The sequence below is a fragment of the Tachyglossus aculeatus genome, chromosome 13, assembly GCF_015852505.1.
Source record: "Tachyglossus aculeatus isolate mTacAcu1 chromosome 13, mTacAcu1.pri, whole genome shotgun sequence".
In the NCBI taxonomy this organism is placed as follows: Eukaryota; Metazoa; Chordata; class Mammalia; order Monotremata; family Tachyglossidae; genus Tachyglossus; species Tachyglossus aculeatus.
Window position 1 is genome coordinate 1,926,655 of NC_052078.1, and position 21,881 is coordinate 1,948,535.

At 46.3% G+C, this 21,881-nt stretch overlaps 1 protein-coding gene across 5 annotated transcripts; it reads left to right on the forward strand.

The window, feature by feature from the left end:
• Positions 1–317: 317 nt before the first annotated feature.
• On the forward strand, positions 318–21,576 carry JMJD4 (jumonji domain containing 4). Of its 5 annotated transcripts, XM_038755791.1 has the most exons (9): positions 345–394; positions 885–928; positions 4,306–4,748; positions 4,973–5,138; positions 10,615–10,740; positions 14,372–14,633; positions 16,569–16,715; positions 18,609–18,913; positions 21,534–21,576. In XM_038755791.1, the coding sequence occupies exons 3-9, from the start codon at positions 4,538–4,540 to the stop codon at positions 21,535–21,537; spliced, it is 1,221 nt and encodes a 406-aa protein (XP_038611719.1). In that variant the 5' UTR covers positions 345–394; positions 885–928; positions 4,306–4,537; the 3' UTR covers positions 21,538–21,576. The 5 variants fall into 5 exon arrangements, with proteins under 5 accessions (XP_038611718.1, XP_038611720.1, XP_038611719.1 ...); XM_038755790.1 differs by lacking the exon at positions 885–928 and having other exon boundaries at positions 318–394; XM_038755792.1 differs by lacking the exon at positions 885–928 and having other exon boundaries at positions 324–394; positions 4,478–4,748.
• Positions 21,577–21,881: the final 305 nt, after the last annotated feature.

Here is a 21,881-nt window from a genome sequence, read left to right on the forward strand (position 1 = left end):
ACGACTTGCCCAAGGTCACACAGCGGACAAGTGGCGGGGCCGGGATTAGAACCCAGGTCCTCCTGAGTCCCCAGCTTGGGCTCTACCCATTGGGCGGCCCTGCTTCGCTGAGTCGAGCGCTTAGTACAGTGCTCCGCACTCAGGAGGCGCCCAATAAACCCCAGCGCCGGATTGGTTCCCACGGGGCCTCCCCCTCCCCGGCCCGGCCAATCAGCTTCTCCCTTCGGAGGGGCGGGCGTTGCCACGGCAACCGAGGCGGGGGATGCGCCGGAACCGGAAGTGACGCGCGGGGCGCGAGTCCGCGGGCCTGGAGCTCCAACCGGCCGCCCCCGGAGCACCGGGGGGGGGCGTCGCGATACTATGTACTGGCCGCCTCCGTGAGGGAGGGGAGCAGGTATCGTGTGCGCAGGCGCGCCCGGCCTGGGGTGGGGGGGGCGGCGGCGGCGGGCGACTTCCGGACCCCGCCCTGCGCCGCCCTGCCCCAGCCGGCAGGGGGCGCCCCGCGGGTCCGTCGGCTATTTCGGCCCGCCCGGAAGGCGAGTCCCCGGCCTCCGACGTTCCGTTTCCGGGCGGTTCTGCGCAGGCGCGGGGGCGCGAGGCGGCGCGCCCTTCGGGCCCGGCGACTGCGCAGGCGCGGCCAAGCTCCCGCCCTTTTCCTCCCCTCCTCCCCACGTGGTGTTTGACGTCCTCCACAGCCCTCCTCCTTCCCACGAAGTTTGACGTCCTCCACAGTCCTTCTTCTCCAGGAGGTTTGGCGTCCTCTACAGCCCTCCCCTCCTCCGGATTTGGCGTCCTCCACAGCCCTCCCCCTCCCCACGTAGTTTGGCGTCCGCTACAGCCCTCCTCCTCCTCCCCCTCCCCGCGCCATTTGACGTCGTCCACAGCCCTCCTCCTTCCTACGAAGTTTGACGTCCTTCTTCTCCAGGAGGTTTGGCGTCCACTACAATCAATCAATCAATCGTATTTATTGAGCGCTTATGGTGTGCAGAGCACCAGACTGCAGGACAGCCCTCCCCTCCTCCGGATTTGGCGTCCTCCACGGCCCTCCCCCTCCCCACGTGGTGTTTGGCGTCCACTACAGCCCTCCTCCTCCTCCCCCTCCCCGCGCCATTTGACGTCCTCCACAGCCCTCCTCCTTCCCACGAAGTTTGACGTCCTCCACAGTCCTTCTTCTCCAGGAGGTTTGGCGTCCTCCACAGCCCTCCCCCTCCCCACGTGGTGTTTGGCGTCCACTACAGCCCCCCTCCTCCTCCCCCTCCCCGCGCCATTTGACGTCCTCCACAGCCCTCCTCCTTCCTACGAGGTTTGACGTCCTCCACAGTCCTTCTTCTCCAGGGCGTCCTCTACAGCCCTCCCCTCCTCCGGATTTGGCGTCCTCCCCAGCCCTCCCCCTCCCCACGTGGAGTGGCGTCCTCCCCAGTCCTTCCCCAGGAGGTTTGGAGTCCTCTACAGCCCTCCTCCTCTCCACGTGGTTTGGCGTCCTCCACAGCCCTCCTCGCCCCCGGATTTGGCGTCCTCCACAGCCCTCCACCTCCAAACAGGGTTTGGCGTCCTCCCCAGCCCTTCCCCAGGAGGTTTGGCGTCCTCTACAGCCCTCCTCCTCTCCACGTGGTTTGGCGTCCTCTACAGTCTTCCTCCCCTCCGGATTTGATGCCCTCTATAGCCCCCCTCCCCTCCGGATTAGTAAGCGCTTAATAAATGCCATTATTATTATTATTATTATTAGTAGTAGTAGTAGTAGTAGTAGTATTAACAGTGCTTGGCACCTAGTAGGCGCTTAATAAATACCATTATTATTATTCTTATTATTATTGTTGTTATTAACAGTGCTTGGCACCTAGTAAGTGCTTAATAAATACCATCATTGTTATTATTACTATTATTATTAGCAGTGCTTGGCACCTAGTAAGTGCTTAATAAATGCCATCATCATCATTATTATTATTATTATTATTATTAACAGTGCTTGGCACCTAGTAAGCGCTTAATAAATACTATTATTATTATAACCAGTGCTTGGCACCTAGTAAGCGCTTAATAAATACCATCATTATAATAATAATTATTATTATTAGCAGTGCTTGGCACCAAGTCAGTGCTTAATCAATACCATTATTATTATTATTATTATTATTATTATTAACAGTGCTTGGCACCTAGTAAGCGCTTAATAAATACCATCATTATTATTATCATTATTATTATTATTAACAGTGCTTGGAACCTAGTAAGCGCTTAATAAATACCATCATTATTATTATTATTATTATTATGAACAGTGCTTGGCACCTAGTAAGCACTTAATAAATACCATCATCATCATTATTATTATTATTATCAACAGTGCTTGGCACCTAGTAAGCGCTTAATAAATACCATTATTATTATTATTATGATTAACAGTGCTTGGCACCTAGTAAGCGCTTAATAAATACCATCATTATTACTATGGCACCTAGTAAGCGCTTAATAAATACCATTATTATTATTATGATTATAAACAGTGCTTGGCACCTAGTAAGCGCTTAATAAATACCATCATTATTACTATGACACCTAGTAAGCGCTTAATAAATACCATCATCGTTATTATTATGATTATGAACAGTGCTTGGGACCTAGTAAGCGCTTAATAAATGCCATCATTATTTATTATTATTATTATTATTATTAACAGTGCTTGGCACCTAGTAAGCGCTTAATAAATACCATCATTATTATTATCATTATTATTATTAACAGTGCTTGGCACCTAGTAAGCGCTTAATAAATACCATCATTATTATTATTATTCTTATGAACAGTGCTTGGCACCTAGTAAGCACTTAATAAATACTATTATTATTATAACCAGTGCTGGGCACCTAGTAAGCGCTTAATAAATGCCATCATTATAATAATAATTATTATTACTAGCAGTGCTTGGCACCAAGTCAGTGCTTAATCAATACCATTATTATTATTATTATTATTATTAACAGTGCTTGGTACCTAGTAAGCACTTAATAAATACCATCATTATTATTATTATTATCATTATTATTATTATTATTATTATTATTAACAGTGCTTGGCACCTAGTAAGCGCTTAATAAATACCATCATCATCATTATTATTATTATTATCAACAGTGCTTGGCACCTAGTAAGTGCTTAATAAATACCATTATTATTATTATTAACAGTGCTTGGCACCTAGTAAGTGCTTAATAAATACCATCATCATTATTATTATTATTATTATTATTATTATTAATTATTAACAGTGCTTGGCACCTAGTAAGCGCTTAATAAATACTATTATTATTATAACCAGTGCTTGGCACCTAGTAAGCGCTTAATAAATACCATCGTTATAATAATTATTATCATTATTAGCAGTGCTTGGCACCAAGTCAGTGCTTAATCAATACCATTATTATTATTATTAACAGTGCTTGGCGCTTAATAAATACCATTATTATTATTATTATTATTATTATTATTAACAGTGCTTGGCACCTAGTAAGCGCTTAATAAATACTATTATTATTATAACCAGTGCTTGGCACCTAGTAAGCGCTTAATAAATACCATCGTTATAATAAAAATTATTATTATTAGCAGTGCTAGGCACCAAGTCAGTGCTTAATCAATACCATTATTATTATTATTATTAACAGTGCTTGGCGCTTAATAAATACCATTATTATTATTATTATTGTTATTATTATTATTAACAGTGCTTGGCACCTAGTAAGCGCTTAATAAATACCATCATTGTTATCATTACTATTATTATTAACAGTGCTTGGCACCTAGTAAGCGCTTAATAAATACCATTATTATTATTATTATTATTATTATTATTATTATTATTATTATTAACAGTGCTTGGCACCTAGTAAGCGCTTAATAAATACCATCATCATTATCATTATTATTATTATTATTAACAGTGCTTGGCACCTAGTAAGCGCTTAATAAATACCATTATTATTATTATTATTAACAATGCTTGGCACCTAGTAAGTGCTTAATAAATACCATTATCATTATTATTATTATTATTATTAACAGTGCTTGGCACCTAGTAAGCGCTTAATAAATACCATTATTATTATTATTATTATTATTATTAACAGTGCTTGGCACCTAGTAAGCGCTTAATAAATACCATCATCATTATCATTATTATTATTAACAGTGCTTGGCAACTGGTAAGCGCTTAATAAATACCATTATTATTATTATTATTATGAACAGTGCTTGGCACCTAGTAAGCGCTTAATAAATGCTGTTATTATTGTTATTATCGTTATTAAGGTGATGAGGTTGTCCCACGGGGGGGCTCCCGGCGTTCATCCCCGTTCTCTCCCTGCTGCGGCCTCGTGCTTCCCAGGCGCTCAGTACAGCGCCGCGCACCCGGTAAGCGCTCAGCACGTGCGACGGAACGACCTCTCCAGACGCGGGCCTCACCCGTCCTTCGCCCCCGCAGCCGGACGTCGCCCGGCGGGCGGACCGTACTGAGCGCCCACCGTCCGCGCACACGCAGCGGATGGCCGGGGAGTGTGAGAGCCGCCCCCGGGGCCCCGTGGACTTCATCGAGGAGGCGTCGGCGCTGGGGTACGGCGACTTCTTCGGGGGCTACGTCCTCCCCAACGTCCCCTGCCTCCTGTCGGCCGCCTTCACGGCCGGCTGGGGCGGCCGGGCCCGCTGGGTCGCGCCCGCCGGCGGCCCGGACTTCGCCTACCTGCGGCGGCGATTCGGTAGGTCCTGGGTTCCAATCCCGCCCCAATCCTCCCACTCCCCCTCCCACTCCCTCGTCCAGCCCGCTGCCCGCGGCCCGAGCGCTCGGGACGGACCAGACGGCGATCCCGCCGTCTCTCGATAGTCCCAGCTTGGACCTCCGAAGCGCTCAGTACAGTGCTCCACACCCCGGAAGCGCTCAGTAAATACGCTGGATTGACTACTTGGGGGATGCCGTTTGCAGGGGAGGCCGTGGTCCCCGTGGTTCGCTGCGACGCCTGGGAGCGCGACGCCAACCCCAAGGAGGCCATGCCGCTGCGGGACTACCTGGACTACTGGATGGACCACATCCGGAGCGGGTACGCCTCCCCCCGGGGCTGCCTCTACCTCAAGGACTGGCACATGGCGAGGTACGTCGGCGAGCGCTTCCCGGGGGCGGGGGGGGGCACTGTACTGAGCGCTTGGGAGGGGCCCGTGCGGCCGGAAACAGACACGATCCCTCCCCTGACACTTTACTGTGTACTGAGCGCTTGGGAGAGGCCGGTATCACAAGGAGCAGACACGATCCCTCCCCTGACACTTTACTGTGTGCAGAGCACTGTACTGAGCGCTTGGGAGAGGTCAGTATAGCAAGGAGCAGACATGATCCCTCCCCTGACAGTTTACTATGTGCAGAGCACTGTACTGAGCGCTTGGGAGAGATCAGTGCAGTCAGAAACAGACACGATCCCTCCCCTGACACTTTACTGTGTACTGAGCGCTTGGGAGAGGCTGGTATAACAAGGAGCAGACACGATCCCTCCCCTGACAGTTTCCTGTGTGCACAGCACTGTACTGAGCGCTTGGGAGAGGTCAGTATCACAAGGAGCAGGCACGATTTCCCCCTGACAGTTTACTGTGTGCAGAGCACTGTACTGAGCGCTTGGGAGAGGTCAGTATAACAAGAAGCAGACACGATCCCTCCCCTGACACTTTACTGTGTGCAGAGCACTGTACTGAGCGAATGGGAGAGATCAATGCAGCAAGAAACAGACACGATCCCTCCCCTGACACTTTACTGTGTGCAGAGCACTGTACTGAGCGCTTGGGAGAGGTCAGTATAGCAAGGAGCAGACATGATCCCTCCCCTGACAGTTTACTATGTGCAGAGCACTGTACTGAGCGCTTGGGAGAGATCAGTGCAGTCAGAAACAGACACGATCCCTCCCCTGACACTTTACTGTGTACTGAGCGCTTGGGAGAGGCTGGTATAACAAGGAGCAGACACGATCCCTCCCCTGACAGTTTCCTGTGTGCACAGCACTGTACTGAGCGCTTGGGAGAGGTCAGTATCACAAGGAGCAGGCACGATTTCCCCCTGACAGTTTACTGTGTGCAGAGCACTGTACTGAGCGCTTGGGAGAGGTCAGTATAACAAGAAGCAGACACGATCCCTCCCCTGACACTTTACTGTGTGCAGAGCACTGTACTGAGCGAATGGGAGAGATCAATGCAGCAAGAAACAGACACGATCCCTCCCCTGACACTTTACTGTGTGCAGAGCACTGTACTGAGCGCTTGGGAGAGGTCAGTATAGCAAGGAGCAGACATGATCCCTCCCCTGACAGTTTACTATGTGCAGAGCACTGTACTGAGCGCTTGGGAGAGATCAGTGCAGTCAGAAACAGACACGATCCCTCCCCTGACACTTTACTGTGTACTGAGCGCTTGGGAGAGGCCGGTATAACAAGGAGCAGACACGATCCCTCCCCTGACAGTTTCCTGTGTGCACAGCACTGTACTGAGCGCTTGGGAGAGGTCAGTATCACAAGGAGCAGGCACGATTTCCCCCTGACAGTTTACTGTGTGCAGAGCACTGTACTGAGCGCTTGGGAGAGGTCAGTATAACAAGAAGCAGACACGATCCCTCCCCTGACACTTTACTGTGTGCAGAGCACTGTACTGAGCGAATGGGAGAGATCAATGCAGCAAGAAACAGACACGATCCCTCCCCTGACACTTTACTGTGTGCAGAGCACTGTACTGAGCGCTTGGGAGAGGTCAGTATAGCAAGGAGCAGACATGATCCCTCCCCTGACAGTTTACTATGTGCAGAGCACTGTACTGAGCGCTTGGGAGAGATCAGTGCAGCCAGAAACAGACACGATCCCTCCCCTGACACTTTACTGTGTACTGAGCGCTTGGGAGAGGCCGGTATAACAAGGAGCAGACACGATCCCTCCCCTGACAAGTTTGCTGTGTGCAGAGCACTGTACTGAGCGCTTGGGAGAGGTCAGGATCACAAGAAGCAGGCACGATTTCCCCCTGACAGTTTACTGTGTGCCGAGCACTGTACTGAGCGCTTGGGAGAGATCAGTGCAGCCAGAAACAGACACGATCCCTCCCCTGACACTTTACTGTGTACTGAGCACTTGGGAGAGGCCAGTATAACAAGGAGCAGACACGATCCCTCCCCTGACAGTTTACTGTGTGCAGAGCACTGTACTGAGCGCTTGGGAGAGATCAGTGCAGCCAGAAACAGACACGATCCCTCCCTTGACAGTTTACTGTGTACTGAGCGCTTGGGAGAGGCCAGTATGACAAGGAGCAGACACAATCCCTCCCCCGACAAGTTTGCTGTGTGCGCAGCACTGTACTGAGCGCTAGGGAGAGGTCAGTATCACAAGAAGCGGACACGATTTCCCCCTGACAGTTTACTGTGTGCAGAGCACTGTACTGAGCGCTTGGGAGAGGTCAGTGCAGCAAGGAACAGGCACGATCCCTCCCTTGACAGTTTACTATGTGCAGAGCACTGTACTGAGCGCTTGGGAGAGGTCAGTGCAGCCAGAAACAGACACGATCCCTCCCCTGACACTTTACTGTGTACTGAGCGCTTGGGAGAGGCCGGTATAACAGGGAGCAGACACGATCCCTCCCCTGACAAGTTTGCTGTGTGAAGAGCACTGTACTGAGCACTTGGGGGAGGTCAGTATAACAAGAAGCAGACACGATCCCTCCCCTGACACTTTACTGTGTGCACAGCACTGTACTGAGCGCCTGGGAGAGGTCAGTATAACAAGGAGCAGACACGATCCCTCCCCTGACAGTTTACTATGTGCAGAGCACTGTACTGAGCGCTTGGGAGAGATCAGTGCAGCCAGAAACAGACACGATCCCTCCCCTGACACTTTACTGTGTGCACAGCACTGTACTGAGCGCTTGGGAGAGGTCAGTGCAGCAAGAAACAGACACGATCCCTCCCCTGACAGTTTGCTGTGTGCACAACACTGTACTGAGCGCTTGGGAGAGGTCAGTATAACAAGAAGCAGACACGATCCCTCCCCTGACAGTTTACTGTGTGCACAGCACTGTACTGAGCGCTTGGGAGAGGTCAGTACAGCAAGAAACAGACATGATCCCTCCCCTCAAGGAGCTGAGAGTTTACCGTGTGCAGAGCACTGTACTGAGCGCTTGGGAGAGGTCAGTACAATAAGAAACAGACACGATCCCTCCCGTGAGAGCTTACCATGTGCACAGCACTGTACTGAGCGCTTGAGAGAGATCAGTATAACAAGAAACAGACACGGTCCCTCCCCTCAAGGAGCTCACAGTTTGCCATGTGCAGAGCACTGTACTGAGCGCTTGGGAGGGGTTAGTACAGTAAGAAACAGACACGATCCCTCCATTCAAGGAGCTGAGAGTTTACCGTGTGCAGAGCACTGTACTGAGCGCTTGGGAGAGGTCCGTACAGCAAGAAACAGACACGATCCCTCCCCTCAAGGAGCTGAGAGTTTACCGTGTGCAGAGCACTGTACTGAGCGCCTGGGAGAGCCCAGTGGAGTTAGTAGGCCCGGCCCGGGTGGAGAATATTTATTTCAGTGTTCGTTAAGCCCGGGCTTGGGAGTCCGAGGTCGCGGGTTCAAATCCCGGCTCCGCCACTTGTCAGCTGGGTGACTTTGGGCGAGTCAATTCACTTCTCCAAGCGCTTAGTGCAGTGCTCTGCACACAGTAAGCGCTCAATAAATACGATTGATTGATTCTCCGGGCCTCAGTTCCCTCCTCTGTCAAATGGGGATGAAGACCATGAGCCCCACGGGGGACAACCTGATCACCTTGGAACCTCCCCAGCGCTTAGAACAGTGCTTGGCACCTAGTAAGCGCTTAATAAATGCTATTATTATTATTATTATTATTATTCTTCTCCGGGCCTCAGTTCCCTCCTCTGTCAAACGGGGATGAGGACTGTGAGCCCCCCGTGGGACAACCTGATCATCTTGTAACCTCCCCAGCGCTTAGAACAGTGCTCGGCACCTAGTAAGCGCTTAATCAGTGCCATTATTATTTATTATGGTTAATAAATGCCATTATCATTATTATTATTATTATTATTATCATTATTCTGTGGGCCTCAGTTCCCTCCTCTGTCAAACGGGGATGAGGACTCTGAACCCCCCGTGGGCCAACCTGACTACCTTGTAACCTCCCCAGCGCTTAGAACAGTGCTCGGCACCTAGTAAGCGCTTAATCAATGCCATTATTATTATTATTATTATTCTGTGGGCCTCAGTGACCTCCTCTGTCAAACGGGGATGAGGACTGCGAGCCCCCCGGGGGCCAACCTGACTACCTTGTAACCTCCCCAGCGCTTAGAACAGTGCTCGGCACCTAGTAAGCGCTTAATCAATGCCATTATTATTTATTATGGTTAATAAATGCCATTATTATTATTATTATTATTATCATTATTATTATTCTGTGGGCCTCAGTGACCTCCTCTGTCAAACGGGGATGAGGACTGTGAGCCCCCCGTGGGCCAACCTGATCACCTTGTAACCTCCCCAGCGCTTAGAACAGTGCTCGGCACCTAGTAAGCGCTTAATAAATGCCATTATTATTTATTATGGTTAATAAATGCCATTATTATTATCATTATTATTATTTTATTATTATTATTATTATTATTATTATTACTGTGGGCCTCAGTTCCCTCCTCTGTCAAACGGGGATGAGCACTGTGAGCCCCCCGTGGGCCAACCTGACTACCTTGGAACCTCCCCAGCGCTTAGAACAGTGCTCGGCACCTAGTAAGCGCTTAATAAATGCCATTATTATTATTATTATTATTCTGTGGGCCTCAGTTCCCTCCTCTGTCAAACGGGGATGAGGACTGCGAGCCCCCCGGGGGCCAACCTGACTACCTTGTAACCTCCCCAGCGCTTAGAACAGTGCTCGGCACCTAGTAAGTGCTTAATCAATGCCATTATTATTCATTATGGTTAATAAATGCCATTATTATTATTATTATTATTATTAGTATCATTATTATTATTCTGTGGACCTCAGTTCCCTCCTCTGTCAAACGGGGATGAGCACCGTGAGCCCCCCGTGGGCCAACCTGACTACCTTGTAACCTCCCCAGCGCTTAGAACAGTGCTCGGCACCTAGTAAGCGCTTAATAAATGCCATTGTTATTATTATTATTATTATTATTATTCTGTGGGCCTCAGCTCCCTCCTCTGTCAAACGGGGATGAGCACCGTGAGCCCCCCGTGGGCCAACCTGACTACCTTGTAACCTCCCCAGCGCTTAGAACAGTGCTCGGCACCTAGTAAGCGCTTAATCAATGCCATTATTATTTATTATGGTTAATAAATGCCATTATTATTATTATCATCATTATTATTATTTTGTGGGCCTCAGTTCCCTCCTCTGTCAAACAGGGATGAGGACTGCGAGCCCCCCGGGGGCCAACCTGACTACCTTGTAACCTCCCCAGCGCTTAGAACAGTGCTCGGCACCTAGTAAGCGCTTAATCAATGCCATTATTATTTATTATGGTTAATAAATGCCATTATTATTATTATTATTATTATTATTACTATTATTTTTCTTCCGGTTGCGGGCCAGGAGCTTCCCCGAGCACGACGCTTACACCACCCCCGTCTACTTCTCGTCCGACTGGCTGAACGAGTACTTGGACGCCTGCGGGGCCGACGACTATCGCTTCGTCTACATGGGACCCCGGGGGTCCTGGTGAGACGCCCCTTCGCCCTCAGTTTCCCCCCCGCCGACCCACCGCCCGGGCACGGCCCACTGACGATGGACGCCGCGCTTACTATGTGCCAAGCGCTGTCCTAAGCGCCCGGGGAGATACGAGGTCGTCAGGTTGTCCCCCGTGGGGCTCGCGGTCTTCACCCCCATTTTCCAGACGAGGGAACTGAGGCCCGGAGAAGTGAAGTGACTCGCCCACAGTCACCAAGCGGCGGAGCCGGGATTAGAACCCACGACCTCGGGCTCCGGCCGCTGGTGATAATGGTGGTATTTGTTAAGCGCTTCCTAGGTGCCAAGCACTGTTCTAAGCGCTGGGGAGGTTACAAGGTGATCGGGTTGTCCCACGGGGGGCTCGTAGTCTTCATCCCCGTTTTCCAGATGAGGAAACTGAGGCCCAGTGAAGTGACTCACTCAAGGTCACCCAGCCGACAAGTGGCGGAGGTGGGATTCGAACCCGCGACCTCTGCCTCCCAAGCCCGGGCTCTTTCCACTGAGCCACGCTGCTTCTCTAGAGCCCGGGCCTGGGCCTTGGAAGGTCATGGGTTCTAATTCCGGCTCTGCACCCTAATAATAATAATGATGGCATTTATTAAGCGCTTACTAGAATAATAATAATAATAATGGTATTTGTTAATAATAATAATAATAATAATAATAATGGCATTTTATTAAGCGCTTGCTATGTGCAAAGCACTGTTCTAAGCACCGGGGAGGATACAGGGTGATCAGGTTGTCCCTCGGGGGGCTCACAGTCTTCATCCCCATTTCACAGATGAGGTAATTGAGGCCCAGAGAAGTGAAGTGACTTAACCGAAGTCACCCAGCTGACAACTGGCGGAGCTGGGATTCGAACCCACGACCTCTGACTCCGAAGCCCGGGCTCTTTCCAGTGAGCCACGCTGCTTCTCTAGAGCCCGGGCCTGGGCCTTGGAAGGTCACGGGTTCTAATTCCAGCTCTGCCCCCTATAATAATAATAATAATAATAATGATGGCATTTATTAAGTGCTTACTAGAATAATAATAATAATAATGGTATTTGTTAATAATAATAATAATAATAATGGTATTTATTAAGCACTTACTACGTGCAAAGTACTGTTCTAAGCACCGGGGAGGATACAGGGTGATCAGGTTGTCCCACGTGGGGCTCCCAGTCTTCATCCCCATTTGACAGATGAGGGAACTGAGGCCCAGAGAAGTGAAGTGACTTAACCAAAGTCACCCAGCCGATAAGTGGCGGAGCCGGGATTTGAACCCGCGGCCTCTGCCTCCCAAGCCCGGGCTCTTCCCACTAGAGCCACGCTTCTTCCCATTATATAATATTAATAGTATATAATTACAATAATTATAATATAGAACATGCAATAAAATAATATGTTAATATCATATTAATCATTATAATATTATATTGTATGTAATATATAATAAATAAATACATTGATGATATATTAATAACGATGATGACAGATAAAATATAATAAAAATAACATATTGATGATATATTAAAAATGATGGCATGTAATCTGTAATAAAAATAATATAATAATGATACATTGGTGCTAATAACATATAACATGATAAAACAATACTAATATATTAATAATGATAACGACATATAATATATGATAAAACAATACTAATATATTAATAATGATAACGACATATAATATATGATAAAACAATACTAATATATTAATAATGATAATGACATATAACATATAATAAAAATAATATATTAATATATCATTAATGATAATGACATATAATAAAAATAATATATTAATAATATATCATTAATGATAATGACATATAATATATGATGAAAATAATATGTCAATGACATAATAATGATAATGACATATACTATATAATAAAGGTAATATGTCAATGATATATTAATAATGATAATGACATATACTATATAATAAAGGTAATATGTCAATGATATATTAATAATGATAATGACATATACTATATAATAAAGGTAATATGTCAATGATATATTAATAATGATAATGACATATACTATATAATAAAGGTAATATGTCAATGATATATTAATAATGATAATGACATATACTATATAATAAAGGTAATATGTCAATGATATATTAATAATGATAATGACATATACTATATAATAAAGGTAATATGTCAATGATATATTAATAATGATAATGACATGTACTATATAATAAAGGTAATATGTCAATGATATATTAATAATGATAATGACATATACTATATAATAAAGGTAATATGTCAATGATATATTAATAATGATAATGACATGTACTATATAATAAAGGTAATATGTCAATGATATATTAATAATGATAATGACATATACTATATAATAAAGGTAATATGTCAATGATATATTAATAATGATAATGACATATACTATATAATAAAGGTAATATGTCAATGATATATTAATAATGATAATGACATATACTATATAATAAAGGTAATATGTCAATGATATATTAATGATAATGACATATACTATATAATAAAAATAATATGTCAATGATATATTAATAATGATAATGACATGTACTATATAATAAAGGTAATATGCCAATGATATATTAATAATGATAATGACATATACTATATAATAAAGGTAATATGTCAATGATATATTAATAAGGATAATGACATATACTATATAATAAAGGTAATATGCCAATGATGTATTAATAATGATAATGACATATACTATATAATAAAGGTAATATGTCAATGATATATTAATAATGATAATGACATATACTATATAATAAAGGTAATATGCCAATGATATATTAATAATGATAATGACATATACTATATAATAAAGGTAATATGTCAATGATATATTAATGATAATGACATATACTATATAATAAAAATAATATGTCAATGATATATTAATAATGATAATGACATGTACTATATAATAAAGGTAATATGCCAATGATATATTAATAATGATAATGACATATACTATATAATAAAGGTAATATGTCAATGATATATTAATAATGATAATGACATGTACTATATAATAAAAGTAATATGTCAATGATATATTAATAATGATAATGACATGTACTATATAATAAAGGTAATATGTCAATGATATATTAATAATGATAATGACATATACTATATAATAAAGGTAATATGTCAATGATATATTAATAATGATAATGACATATACTATATAATAAAGGTAATATGCCAATGATATATTAATAATGATAATGACATATACTATATAATAAAAATAATATGTCAATGATATATTAATAATGATAATGACATATACTATATAATAAAGGTAATATGCCAATGATATATTAATAATGATAATGACATATACTATATAATAAAGGTAATATGCCAATGATATATTAATAATGATAATGACATATACTATATAATAAAAATAATATGTCAATGATATAACGATAATCATATGTAATATACGATAAAAATAATATATTAATAATGTGTTAATAATGACAATATACAATGCATGATTAAATAGCGTATTAATACTGTATTAATAATGATAATACTATATGATGATCTAATAATACTAACGGCCCTCCGCGCCCACAGGACGCCCTTCCACGCGGACGTGTTCCACTCGTACAGCTGGTCCGCCAACGTCTGCGGGAGGAAGCGGTGGCTGCTGTTTCCGCCGGGGCAGGAGGACTTCCTGCGCGATCGCCACGGCAACCTGCCCTCCGACGTACTGGACGCCCCCGGCGCCCCGCCCCCCGGCCCCCGCGGTGCCCGGCCCCGGCCCCTGGAGGTGATCCAGGAGGCCGGCGAGATCCTCTTCGTCCCCAGCGGCTGGCACCACCAGGTGCACAACCTGGTAACCGTCAGTCCGTCTATCGCTCGTATTTATTGAGCGCTTACCGTGTGAAGAGCACTGGACTGGGCGCTTGGGAAGTCCGAGTTGGCAACATAGACAGTCAATCAATCAATCAATTGAGCGCTTACCTTGTGCAGAGCACTGGACTAAGCACTTGGGAAGTCCAGGTTGGCAACATAGAGAGACGGTCAATCAATCAGTCAATTGTATTTATTGAGCGCTTACCGTGTGCAGAGCACTGGACTAGGCGCTTGGGAAGTCCAAGTTGGCAACATATAGAGACGGTCAATCAATCAATCAATCGATCGTATTTATTGAGCGCTTACCGTGTGCAGAGCACTGGACTAGGCGCTTGGGAAGTCCAGGTTGGCAACATAGAGAGACAGTCAATCAATCAGTCAATCGTATTTATTGAGCGCTTACCGTGTGCAGAGCACTGGACTAAGCGCTTGGGAAGTACAGGTTGGCAACATAGAGAGACAGTCAATCAATCAGTCAATCGTATTTATTGAGCGCTTACCGTGTGCAGAGCACTGGACTAAGCGCTTGGGAAGTACAAGTTGGCAACATAGAGAGACGGTCAATCAATCAGTCAATCGTATTTATTGAGCGCTTACCGTGTGCAGAGCACTGGACTAAGCACTTGGGAAGTACAAGTTGGCAACATAGAGAGACGGTCCCTACCCGACAGCGGGCTCACAGTCTAAAAGCGTCGCGGTGGCGAAGCGCTTACTACTGATAATAACGATAGCATCTATTAAGCGCTTACTATGTGCCAAGCACTGTTCTAAGCACTGGGGAGGTTACAGGGTGATCAGGTTGTCCCACGGGGGGCTCACAGTCTTCATCCCCATTTTACGGGGATCAGTTCCCAGATGAGGGAACTGAGGCCCAGATAATAATAATAATAATAATGCTAATAATAATAATGATGGCATTTATTAAGCACTTACTATGTGCCCAAGCATTGTTCTAAGTGTTGGGGAGGTTACAAGGTGATGAGGTGGTCCCATGGGGGGGCTCACAGTCGTCATCCCCATTTTCCAGATGAGGTCACTGAGGCCCAGAGAAGTGAAGTGACTTGCCCAAAGTCACCCAGCTGACACTTGGCGGAGCCGGGATTCGAACCCCTGACCTCAGACTCCAAAGCCCGGGCTCTTTCCACTGAGCCACGCTTCTCTTGCTCCTTTTCATTCATTCATTCATTTATTCATTCATTCAATCTTATTTATTGAGCACTTACTGTGTGCAGAGCACTGTACTAAGCGCTTGGGAAGTCCAAGTCGGCAGCATCGAGAGACGGTCCCTACCCAACAGCGGGCTCCCAGTCTAGAAGCAGCACGGCTCAATGGGAAAGAGCCCGGGCTTTGGAGTCCGAGGTCACGGGTTCGAATTCCGGCTCCGCCACTTGTCAGCTGGGGGACTTTGGGCGAGTCGCTTCACTTCTCCGGGCCTCAGTTCCCTCATCTGTAAAAAATGGGGATGAATCAATCAATAAATCAATCAATCAATCGTATTTATTGAGCGCTTACTATGTGCAGAGCACTGTACTAAGCGCTTGGGAAGTACAAATTGGCATCACATAGAGACAGTCCCTACCCAACAGTGGGCTCACAGTCTAAAAGGGGGAGACAGAGAACAGAACCAAACTTACCAACAAAATAAAATAAGTAGGATAGAAATGTACAAGTAAAATAAATAAATAAATAAATAGATGAAGACTGCGAGCGCCCCGTGAGACGACCCGATCACCCTGTAACCTCCCCAGCGCTTAGAGCAGTGCTTGGCACATAGTAAGCGCTTAATAAATGTCATTATTATGGCTGTTAGAAGATGAGGCCCAGGGAAGCGAGGGCCCCAGCAGACACGGGGCGGGTCCCCACTCTTCCCCGCCCGCCGAGAGGCGTCCAACCCATCCCCTCCGCCTCCTTACAGGACGACACCATCTCCATCAACCACAACTGGGTCAACGGGGGCAACGTGGGGGCCATGTGGCGTTTCCTCCAGGCCCAGCTGGGGGCCGTCCAGCGCGAGGTGGCCCAGTGGCGGGATGTGATGGACGACTGGCCGGGGCACTGCCAGGTGAGGCGGGCGAGAGGCGGGCACCCTGCAGTGGCCATCCCAAAAGAGCCCGGGGCTTTGGAGTCCGAGGCCCTGGGTTCGAATCCCGGCCCCGCCGCTAGTCAGCTGGGTGACCTTGGGCGCTCCTCTGGGCCTCGGTTCCCTCATCTGGAAAATGGGGATAATAATAATAATAATAATAATTGGCATTTGTTAAGCGCTTACTATGTGCCAAGCACTGTTCTAAGCGCTGGGGAGGATACAGGGTGATCAGGTTGTCCCACGGGGGGCTCACAGTCTTAATCCCTGTTTTACAGATGAGGGAACTGAGGCCCAGAGAAGTCAAGGGACTTGCCCAAGATCACACAGCAGACACGTGGTGGAGTCGGGATTCGAACCCATGACCTCTGACTCCAAAGCCCGGGCTCTTTCCACTGAGCCACGCTGCTTCTCTGTGAGCCCCCCCATGGGACAACTTGATCCCATTGTATCCCCCCCCCAGCGCTTAGAACAGTGCTTGGCACATAGTAAGCGCTTAACAAATGCCATCATTATTATTATTATTGTTATTAAATCCCGGCTCTGCCGCTTGTCAGCTGTGTGAATTTGGGCACAAGTCACTTCACTTCTCTGGGCCTCAGTTCCCTCATCTGGAAAATGGGGATGAAGACTGGGAGCCCCACGGGGGACAACCTCATCACCTTGTAACCTCCCCACCTTAGAGAAGCAGCGTGGCTCAGTGGAAAGAGCCCGGGCTTTGGAGTCAGAGGTCATGGGTTCGAATCCCGACTCCGCCAATTGTCAGCTGGGTGACTTTGGGCAAGTCACTCAACTTCTCTGAGCCTCAGTTACCTCATCTGAAAAATGGGGATTGACTGAGAGCCCCCCGTGGGACAACCTGATCGTGTTATATCCCCCCCAGCGCTTAGAACAGTGCTTTGCACATAGTAAGCGCTTAACAAATGCCATCATTATTATTATTACTATTATTGTATCCTCCCCAGCACTTAGAACAGCACTTTGCACATAGTAAGCTCTTCACAAATGCCATCATCATTATTATTATTATTATTATTATTGCATCCTCCCCAGTGCTTAGAATGGTGCTTTGCACATAGTACGTGCTTAACAAATGCCATCATTATTATTATTATTATTATTGTTATTGCATCCCCCCCAGTGCTTAGAACGGTGCTTTGCACATAGTAAGTGCTTAACGAATGCCATCATTATTATTATTATTATTATCGTATCGTCCCCAGCACTTAGAACGGTGCTTTGCACATAGTAAGCGCTTCACAAATGCCATCATCATTATTATTATTATTATTATTATCGCATTGTCCCCAGCGCTTAGAACGGTGCTTTGCACATAGTAAGCGCTTAACAAATATTATTATTGTATCCTCCCCAGCGCTTAGAACAGTGCTTTGCACATAGTACGCGCTTAACAAATGCCATCATCATTACTGTTACTATTGCATCCTCCCCAGTGCTTAGAAACAGTGCTTTGCACATAGTAAGCGCTTCACAAATGCCACCATTCATTATTATTATTATTATTATTATTATCGCATTGTCCCCAGCGCTTAGAGCGGTGCTTTGCACATAGTAAGCGCTTCACCGATATTATTATTATATCCTCCCCAGTGCTTAGACCAGTGCTTTGCACATAGTACGCACTTAACAAATGCCATCATTATTATTATTATTATTATCATCGTATCATCCCCAGTGCTTAGAACAGTGCTTGGCACATAGCAAGCGCTTCACAAATGCCATCATTGTCATTATTATTATTATCAGTGTATCCTCCCCGGCGCTTAGCACCTAGTAAGCGCTTCTCAAATACCCAACTTATTATTATTATTATTATTATTTATTATTATTATTTATTATTCTGCCCTCCCGCAGCTGATGCTGAAGGCCTGCGCGGGCATCGACTACCCCGACTTCTACCGCTTCCTGCGGGCCGTGGCAGAGTCCCGGCTGGCCCCCGGCCCGCGCCACGCGGCCTTCGACCGGGGCCGCCTGGTCGCCGTGCTGGCCTCGCTGCTGGCCGACGAGGACTTCCTGGAGGCGGAGGCGCGGCTGGGCGGGCTCCCGCCGGGCCCCCGGGAGCTGCTGGCCCGGCTGACCGCCGCCGGCCCCGGGTGCGAGGACCGAGACCACGATGCCGACAAGCCTGCCCGGCCGCTTGGCGCGGCGCTCTGCTCACGGTAGGCGCTCAGTAAATACCGCTGAGGGAATGAAATCCGCACCCTCGTGCCCGCTGTGGGGTAGGGACCGTCTCCAGATGTTGCCGACCTGCCCCTCCCAAGCGCTTAGCACAGCGCTCTGCACACCGGAAGCGCTCAGTCAATACGACTGAATGAATGGCGTACCCTGATGCCCGCTGTGGGGTAGGGACCGTCTCTAGATGTTGCCGACTTGCCCCTCCCAAGCGCTTAGTACAGCGCTCTGCCCACAGTAAGCGCTCAATAAATACGATTCAATGACTGAATGAATGTCGTACCCTAATGCCCGCTGTGGGGTAGGGACCGTCTCTAGATGTTGCCAACTTGCCCCTCCCAAGCGCTTAGTACAGCGCTCTGCCCACAGTAAGCGCTCAATAAATACGATTCAATGACTGAATGAATGTCGTACCCTAATGCCCGCTGTGGGGTAGGGACCGGCTCTAGATGTTGCCAACTTGTCCTTCCCAAGCGCTTAGTACAGCGCTCTGCTCACAGTAAGCGCTCAATAAATACGATTCAATGACTGAATGAATGAATGTCATACCCTAATGCCCGTTGTGGGTAGGGACCATCTCTAGATGTTGCCGACTTGTACTTCCCAAGCGCTTAGTACAGTGCTCTGCACACAGTAAGCGCTCAATAAATACAACTGAATGAATGTCGTATCCTAGTGCCCGCTGTGGGGTAGGGACCGTCTCTAGATGTTGCCGACTTGTCCTTCCCAAGCGCTTAGTACAGTGCTCCGCTCACAGTAAGCGCTCAATAAATACGATTGATTGATTGATCAGGTTGTCCCCCCCCTTGGGGCTTATAGTCTTCATTTCCATTTTCCAGATGAGGTCACTGAGGCCCAGAGAAGTTAATAATGATAATAATGATGGCATTTATTAAGCGCTTACTATGTACTGAGCACTGTTTTAAGCGCTGGGGAGGTTACAAGGTGATCAGGTTGTCCCACGGGGGGCTCATAGTCTTCATCCCCATTTTCCAGATGAGGTTGCTGAGGCCCAGAGAAGTTAATAATAATAATAATGATGGCATTTATTAAGCGTTTAATATGTACCAAGCACTGTTCTAAGTGCTGGGGAGGATACAAGGTGATCAGGTTGTCCCCCGGGGGGCTCATAGTCTTCATCCCCATTTTCCAGATGAGGTCACTGAGGCCCAGAGAAGTTAATAATAATAATAATAATGATGGCATTTGTTAAGCGCTTACTATGTGCAAAGCACTGTACTAAGCGCTTAGGAAGTACAAGTCGGCAACATCTAGAGATGGTCCCTACCCACAACGGGCATTAGGGTATGACACTTATTCATTCATTCAGTCACTGAATCGTATTTATTGAGCGCTTACTGTGAGCAGAGCACTGTACTAAGCGCTTGGGAAGGACAAGTCGGCAACATTTAGAGACATTTTAAGCACTGGGGAGGATACAAGGTGATCAGGTTGTCCCCCCTTGGGGCTTATTGTCTTCATTTCCATTTTCCAGATGAGGTCACTGAGGCCCAGAGAAGTTAATAACAATAATAATGATGGCATTTATTAAGCGTTTTACTATGTACCAAGCACTGTTTTAAGCGCTGGGGAGGTTACAAGGTGATCAGGTTGTCCCCCCTTGGGGCTTATTGTCTTCATTTCCATTTTCCAGATGAGGTCACTGAGGCCCAGAGAAGTTAATAACAACAATAATGATGGCATTTATTAAGCGTTTACTATGTACCAAGCACTGTTTTAAGCACTGGGGAGGATACAAGGTGATCAGGTTGTTCCCCCTTGGGGCTCATAATCTTCATCCCCATTTTCCAGATGAGGTCACTGTGGCCAAGAGAAGTTAATAATAATAATAATGATGGCATTTGGTAAGCGTTTACTATGTACCAAGCACCGTTTTAAGCGCTGGGGAGGTTACAAGGTGATCAGGTTGTCCCACATGGGGCTCATAGTCTTCATCCCCATTTTCCAGATGAGGTCACTGAGGCCCAGAGAAGTTAATAATAATAATAATAATAATAATAATGATGGCATTTATTAAGCGTTTACTATGTACCAAGCACCGTTTTAAGTGCTGGGGAGGATACAAGGTGATCAGGTTGTCCCACGTGGGGCTCATAGTCTTCATCCCCATTTTCCAGATGAGGTCACTGAGGCCCAGAGAAGTTAATAATAATAATAATGATGACATTTATTAAGCATTTACTATGTACCAAGCACCGTTCTAAGCGCTGGGGAGGATACAAGGTGATCAGGTTATCCCACGTGGGGCTCATAGTCTTCATCCCCATTTTCCAGATGAGGTCACTGAGGCCCAGAGAAGTTAATAATAATAATGATGGCATTTGGTAAGCGCTTACTATGTGCAAAGCACTGATTTAAGCGCTGGGGAGGATACAAGGTGATCAGGTTGTCCCCCCTTGGGGCTCATAGTCTTCATTTCCATTTTCCAGATGAGGTCACTGAGGCCCAGAGAAGTTAATAACAATAATAATGATGGCATTTATTAAGTGTTTACTATGCACCAAGCACTGTTCTAAGCGCAGGGGAGGATACAAGGTGATCAGGTTGTCCCACGTGGGGCTCATAGTCTTCATTTCCATTTTCCAGGTGAGGTCACTGAGGCCCAGAGAAGTGACTCGCCCAAAGGCACCCAGCTGACCATGGGCGGAGCCGGAATTCGAACCCACGACCTCCGACTCCCAAGCCCGGGCTCTTTCCACTGAGCCACGCTGCGATGCCCGCCCGCCCGCCCTCCCGAGGGTGAAGCCCAGTTGAGCCCGGATGGCAGGGTTGGGGCGGATTATTCTACACCGTGAGCCCGCTGTTGCGTAGGGACCGTCTCTAGATGTTGCCAACTTGGACTTCGCAAGCGCTTAGTACAGTGCTCTGCACACAGTAAGCGCTCAATAAATACGATTGAATGAATTTTTATTTTGTTAATACGTTTTGTTCTGT

Bases quoted from the DNA above. Each gene is read 5' to 3' on its own strand.
- JMJD4 (XM_038755790.1), top strand. From the start codon at position 4,538: ATGGCCGGGGAGTGTGAGAGCCGCCCCCGGGGCCCCGTGGACTTCATC. The intron at 5,139-10,614 runs GTACGTCGGCGA...GTTGCGGGCCAG, and splicing joins AAGGACTGGCACATGGCGAG to GAGCTTCCCCGAGCACGACG. The intron at 10,741-14,371 runs GTGAGACGCCCC...CCGCGCCCACAG, and splicing joins ATGGGACCCCGGGGGTCCTG to GACGCCCTTCCACGCGGACG.